The sequence below is a fragment of the Rhinopithecus bieti genome, unplaced genomic scaffold (assembly GCF_001698545.2).
Source record: "Rhinopithecus bieti isolate Rb0 unplaced genomic scaffold, ASM169854v2 scaffold_75559, whole genome shotgun sequence".
NCBI lineage: Eukaryota > Metazoa > Chordata > Mammalia > Primates > Cercopithecidae > Rhinopithecus > Rhinopithecus bieti.
The window spans coordinates 174185-181173 of NW_016828162.1; the positions used below are offsets into that span (position 1 = coordinate 174185).

General features: G+C 52.9%; 1 protein-coding gene across 1 annotated transcript in view; it reads left to right on the forward strand.

Annotated features, from left to right (window-relative positions):
• The first annotated feature begins 2154 nt into the window (after nt 1–2154).
• PLEKHA4 (pleckstrin homology domain containing A4) overlaps nt 2155–6989 on the forward strand; it is a 32506-nt gene continuing 27671 nt past the window's right edge. The window contains exons 1-3 of the mRNA XM_017864296.1: nt 2155–2721; nt 3176–3265; nt 5490–5597. Of these exons, the coding sequence (XP_017719785.1) occupies nt 3182–3265; nt 5490–5597 (192 nt within the window). The 5' untranslated portion in view covers nt 2155–2721; nt 3176–3181. The remainder of the gene's footprint in view (nt 2722–3175; nt 3266–5489; nt 5598–6989) is intronic.

Below are 6989 nucleotides of genomic sequence, written 5' to 3' on the forward strand. Positions count from 1 at the left end.
TCCCCTCCCCTCCCCTCCCCTCTTTCCCTCTTTCCTTCCTTCCTCCCTTCCCTTCCCTTCCCTTTCCTTTCTCTCTCTCTGCCTCTCTCTTTCTTTCTCTCTCTCTGTCTCTCTTTCTCTGTCTCTCTGTCTCTCTCTCTCTTTCTTTTTTCGAGACAGTGTCTCGCTCTGTCACCCAGGCTGGAGTGCAATGGTGTGATCTCGGCTCATTGCAACCTCCACCTCCCGGGTTCAAGCAATCCTCCTGCCTCAGCCTCCCGAGTAGTTGGGAGTACAGGAGCTTGCCACCACGCACAGCTAGAGTCTCCTATTTTCACATGCAATTGGTTTCCTTCCCGAGTGCGAGGGTGTCATTGTTCCCATTTCACAAATGGGGAAACAGGCTTGAAAATGAAACCACTTGACTAAGATAGTCACAGCAGGGTCCAGATTCCTTGCATATGAGAATGAAGATGTAAGCACTATGAGATCAGACACTTTGCTGGGCTCAGTGCTTTTAAAAAAATAATTAATTTAGGCCAGGTGCGGTGGCTCACGCCTGTAAACCCAGCACTTTGGGAAGCTGAGGCGGGCAGATCACGAGGTCGAGATTGAGACCATCCTGGCCAACATGGTGAAACCTTGTCTCTACTAAAAATAGAAAAATTAGGCCGGGTGCAGTGGTTCATGCCTGTAATCCCAGCACTTTGGGAGGCTGAGGCAGGCGGATCACAGGGTCAGGAGATGGAGACCATCTTGGCTAACCCGGTGAAACTCTGTCTCCACTAAAAATGCAAAAAAAAAAAAAAAATTAGCCGGGCGTGGTGGCGGGTGCCTGTAGTCCCAGCTACTTGGGAGGCTGAGGCAGGAGAATGGTGTGAACCCAGGAGTCGGAGCTTGCAGTGAGCCGACATCTTTCCACTGCACTCCAGCCTGGGCAACAGAGCAAGACTCGGTCTCAAAAGAAAAAAAAAATGAGTTGGGCGTGGTGACATGTGCCTGTAGTCCCAGCTACTCAGGAGGCTGAGGCAGGAGAATCACTTGAACCCACGTGGCGGAGGTTGTAGTGAGCCGAGATCGCGCCACTGCACTCCAGCCTGGCAACAGAGCGAGACTCTGTCTCAAAAAAAAAAAAAAAATTCATTTTCTAAATAGAGACAGGGTCTCGCTATGATGCCCAGGCTGGTCTTGAGCTCCTGGTCTCAAGCGATCCTCCTGCCTTGGTCTCCCAAAGTGCTGGGATTATAGGCATGAGCCATTGCGCCCGGCCAGGGCTCACTGCTTTCTTCTCAGTGACTGCAACAGACAGTGCCTGCACACAGTAGGTGCTCAACAGATGCATGGTGAATGGTGATTAAACCAAAAGCTTGGATTCCTTCCCGGTCCAGGCACAAGGCTCCACTCCTGGGTTTCATCTGCTTCAGACTTAGCCAATAGCTCTGCCTCCACAAATCGCAAGTCTGCCTGGGTGGCACTCTTCATGCGAGTGGGGGCGCTTCTACTACAAGTTCCAGGCCTGGGGTGACAGTTCCAGCCCCCAGCTCTCCTCCCCTACCTACGGATGCATAATCTTCTTCCTCAAAGTATACCAAGGAACCATGTCTGTCTCCTGAGGAAGTTGTCCTCAAGTCTAGAAGAGAATTCTCACCTGGATTTGAGGTGGAGGTTTGGAACTCTCCATTTCACCCTGCCCTAGTGGGACCATGGGCTTTTCTCCCTAGGGGACCTGGACAGTCCATCCCTGGCCCCTTCCAATCACAGCCATGTTTCCAGACCCCCAGCTCATTCACGACTCAGGAGTCCTGACTCCTAGCTCAGACCTTCTGGGGCACCCAGGAGTCTGGATCCCTAACTCGTTCCCTCCAGGGCTTTGGAAGTCTGAGTCCCCACCCCTTGCAAGACACAAACCTCCTCTGTTTAGGACACCAGTGGCCCAGGCTCCCAACCACAGCAGCAAACCCACGGGGGCTCTGGAGTGCAGGCCTCAGGTCCAACTCTCCAAACACTGAGAAGCCCCAACCTTGGTCCTTAGGGGACCTAGGAATTGGGGGACCCAAGCCCCTCCCCTCAGCTGTGGGGGCAGCTGAGCCAGGGGTCAGGCTGTAGTGGGGAGGCCAGAAGGGGCGGGGACAGCCGGGATTGGGAGGGGAGGACAGCAGCGTGGGCGGCTGGCAGAGGCAGGGAAAGACCAGCAGAGAGGAAAGAGAAACTGGGAGAGGGAGGAAGGGAGAAAGTGAGAAGGGAAATCGGAAAGAGAAAGGGGAGGAAACGGCAGACGTGGAGAGTCAGAGAGAGAGACAGAAAGAGGAAGAGACTGAGTGTGAACGAGAGAGGACACAGGATGACACACAGAGAGAGAGAGAGCGCGAATGAGATAGAGACTTAAAGAAGAGACCCTGGGAGTCTGTCAATAAAAGATTTGGACAGAAACAGAAAGACTGGAGAGAGAGATAGAGGGTGAGAATGAGTGAGAGAGACACTGGAAGAGACAGAGATCAGAGAGAGGAGAGACACAGAAAGTGAGACTGGGGAAAGAGAGAGTGTAAAACGGAGAGAGAGAGAGAGAGAGAGAGAGAGAGCATAAGAGACGGGGAGACAAAGAGACAAAACGTGAGCAGGTGAGGAGAGAGATTGAGAACTATGAGAGACAGCAGCTAAGAGACAAAGGAGGCGGGAGACTGCCTGGGTGCTGCAGCACCCACACCGTCCTCTTGCCCCCTGTCATTGGGACCCTAGAGCTGGGTAAGTTCCCTGGCTGAGCTGGGAGGGGCTCTCTGGGTGCACATTCCTGCTGCTGCAGGGCTTGGCTTGGGGAGTTGGCAGGGATGCTTTGGGGGTGCATGTGGGAGGGCAGGAGACAGGTAGCCTGGGGCAGCAGGAAGGAGGCAGGGAATGGGGGGTCCTTAAGCTCAGAGAGGGTCAAATTCCTGGCCTGAGTGCAGTGGGGAGGAATAAAGGATTCCCTATTCTCTGGCCTGGGCTGCAGACAGCTGCCCCCTCCTGCAGCTGCCAGGGCCGCCTACCTCTCTTGGCACCACTCTTGGTATGTGGTCACGGGCCATGGCCTCCCCCAGCCCCTCAGTCCCGAAACAACAGGCTCTTTCTCTGCAGCCTCCTCAGACCTCCAAGCCCCTGACCCCATCTCTGTCCCGCACCCGTCACTGCGGAGACACAGCCCCTTTCTTTCTCTCCCCAGCCCTTAATGGAGGGGAGCCGACCTCGCAGCAGCCTGAGCCTGGCCAGCAGCGCCTCCACCATCTCCTCACTCAGCAGCCTGAGCCCCAAGGTTTGAGCTTCCTGGCGGGGATGGGGAGGAAGGTGGGGCTCTGGGCCACCCATCCCTCTGTTTCCCCAAGGACTCTGGTTGTTAAGGACAAGGATCCTTAGCAACGGGGTCTGCCAGACATCGTAAGGTCCCAAATTGCCTATCAGCCGCAGCTAGGAATTCAGAGGCACTCCCAGCTCTGTCCCCACCCTTTGTATTTCCCTAATTCTAAACCAGAGTAACAACCTCCCTTGACCCTGGTTGCTAAGATAAAGCCGCTCCCCAGCCATGAGGCCCCTCGAGTTCTCAGAAGTAGTGGGCTGCTCTTGATTAGTGCTAGAACTTGCTGTCCTATCTCTTGCCATCCAGTCTATCCACTAATGAAATCCTATAAGGAAAGACCCTTCTCTGACAGTAAGACCCAAGGGGCCCCCAGATACTTGCATCCCAAATTGGCATCCCGGCCAAAAGCTTAGGGAGACATTCATTTCTTTTTCCTCCTGCCGTTCCACACATGTCCTTTCCTGTGTTCGGAGCCCAGAGATCTGACTCAGCCTGGGTCAGTACCACCGCTTCCCAGGAAGGGCATATTGTGGGGACCTGGCTAAGGATGCCTGAGATATCTGTGGGCATCGGGAGACAAGGCTCCATCCGGGCAGGATGGAGGGGTTTGAGGCGTCCTCTCCTTGGACTTGGTTGCTAAGGGGTGTGACCGCAGGGCACCAGGGCATCCTTTGATTCACCGAGGACTCAGCGTGAGCGTTCCCCCTGATTATGGGGACCTCCCAGCCCATAGTCCCAGTTCAGATCCCAAAAGCCCCTACTACAGCTCTAGCCAAGGGTATCTGCTTCTTGGCAGTGGACCCTGGATCAAGAAATTGCTTCCCTACAGCCTCTTCCTTGCCTCTGAACACCTCCCTCCGCCCATCAAAAAGAGAGTCTCGGCCCGACACAGTGGCTCATGCCTGTAATCCCAGCACTTTAAGAGTCTGAGGCGGGTGGATCACCTGAGATCAGGAGTTCGAGACCAGCCTGACCAACATGGCGAAACCCTGTCTCTAGTAAAAATACAAAAATTAGCCAGGCGTGGTGGCACGTGCCTGTAATCTCAGCTACTTGGGAGGCTGAGGCAGGAGAATCACTTGAACCTGAGTGGTGGAGGTTGCAGTGAGCCAAGATTGCACCATTGCACTCCAGCCTGGTGACAGAGCGAGACTCTGCCTCAAAAGAAAAAAAAAAAAAAAAAGAGTTTCTCCCAGTCTGGGCAACAAAGTGAGACCCCTCCTCTACAAAAGTCAAAAAATTAGCTGGGCATGGTGGTATGTGCCTGTGGTCCCAGCTATATGGGAGGCTGAGGCTGGAGGATCACCTGAGTCCAGGAGGTAAAGGTTGCAGTGTTTAGGCCACTGCACTCCAAAGACGCTATCTCAAAAAAAAAGAGTCTCTTAACTCTGCAATAAGAACACCTCCCAATTCTGGTCTCCAACCTCAGCCCCCACCTTGACCCTTCTCTTTCTTTCTTTCTTTCTTTTTTTTTTTTGAGACGGAGTCTCGCTCTGTCTCCCAGGCTGGAGTGCAGTGGCACGATCTCCGCTCACTGCAAGCTCCGCCTCCCGGGTTCACGCCATTCTCCTGCCTCAGCCTCCTGAGTAGCTGGGGCTACAGGCGCCTGCCACCATGCCTGGCTAACTTTTTTGTATTTTTAGTAGAGACGGGGTTTCACCATGTTAGCCAGGATGGTCTCGATCTCCTGACCTCGTGATCTGCCTGTCTCGGCCTCCCAAAGTGTTGGGATTACAGGCGTGAGCCACTGTGCCCGGACTTACTTTTTTTTTTTTTTTAAGACAGAGTCTTGCTCTGTCACCAAGGCTGGAGTACAGTGGAACAATCTCAGCTCACTGCAACCTCTGCTTCCTGTGTTCAAGAGATTCTTATGCCTCGGCCTCCCGAGTAGCTGGGACTATGAGCACATGCCACCGTGCCTGGCTAATTTTCATATTTTTAGTAGAAACGGGGTTTCACCATGTTGGCCAGGCTGGTCTCGAACTCCTGGCCTCATGTGATCCTCCCACCTCAGCCCCTCAAAGTGCTGGGATTACAGGCGTGAGTCACTGCGCCCGGCTGGTCCTTGACCCATTTCTCAGGGCAGCGAAGCGAGAGCCTGCGGTTGCCTGTGTCCACCCTCATCCCCTCCCGGGACCATCATAGGCTCTCCGTGTTCACTTCTGTCCCCTTCTTTCCTCAGAAGCCCACCCGGGCAGTAAACAAGGTCCATGCCTTTGGGAAGAGAGGCAATGCGCTCAGGAGGGATCCCAACCTTCCCGTGCACATCCGAGGCTGGCTTCATAAGCAGGTGGGGTCAGTAGGAGAAGGAAAAGGACACTGGAGTCTGTGCCCCTGGCTGTCCTGTCTCTCACCTTCCAAGTCCCCAAATAGGCTTTCTTTTTCCTACTGTCACTGCCCCTCTCCTTACTCCGTCATTGTTTGTTTGTTTGTTTTGACAGTCTCTTTCTGTCACCCAGGCTGGAGGGCAATGGTGTGATCTCGGCTTAACGCAACTTCTGGCCTCCAGTTCAAGTGATTCTCATGCCTCAGCCTCCTGAGTAGCTGGGCTTACAGGCGTGCACCACCATGCCTAGCTAATATTTGTATTTTCGGTAGAGATGGGGTTTTACCATGTTGGCCAGGGTGGTCTCAAACTCCTGACCTCAAGTGATCCGCCCGCCTCAGCTCCCTAAAATGCTGGGATTAGAGGCGTGAGCCACCACGCCTGGCCCATTCATTCATTCTTTCTTGACTACTTCTTGAACACTTACAGTGTTCTCAATCCCAGAGCACACACCATGCAAATAACACAAACAAGTATTTATAGTACATTCCAGATCAGGTGGAACATGGGTGGATAATAAATTAGTAAATAAATAAATGAACTTGATCATTTCAGAGGAAGGGCTATGAAGAAGTAACATAGAAGCCAGGTTCAGTGGCGTAATCCCAGCATTTTGGGAGGCCAAGGCGGGAAGATTGTGTGAGCTTAGGAGTTCTAGACCAGCCTGGGCAACATGAAGAAACCTCATCTCTACAAAAAATACACACACACACACACACAAAAAAAAAAAAAAACAAAAAAAAACCTAGCTGAGTGTGGTGGTGTGCGCCTATAGTCCCAGCTACTGGGGAGGCTAAGGCAGTAGGATTGCTGAAGCCCAGGAAGCTGAGGCTGCAGTGAACTGTGTTCATGTCACTGCATGCCAGCCTGGGCGACAAGTCCCGTCTACTCAGGAGGCTGAGGCAGGAGAATGGCGTGAACCTGGGAGGCGGAGCTTGCAGTTAGCCGAGATCGCACCACTGCACTCCAGCCTGGGCGACAAAGCGAAGACTCCGTCTCAAGACAAAAAACAAAAAAAACAACCTAAATTATCCAGCATCATGGCGGGCACCTGTAGTCCTAGCTACTCAGGAGGCTGAGCCGGGAGAATCGCTTGAACTCGGGAGGCAGAGATTGCAGTCAGCCAAGATTGTGCCATTGCACCCCAGCCTGGGTGACAGAGCGAGACTCCATCTCAAAAACAAACAAACAAACAAACAGTAAGTGATGGAAAGGAATTTGAAACTTAATTCTAAGTGTTCTTTTTATTTTTTATTTTATTTTTTTTTTTATTTTTTTTATTTTTTTGAGACGGAGTCTCGCTCTGTCGCCCCGGCTGGAGTGCAGTGGCCGGATCTCAGCTCACCGCAAGCTCCG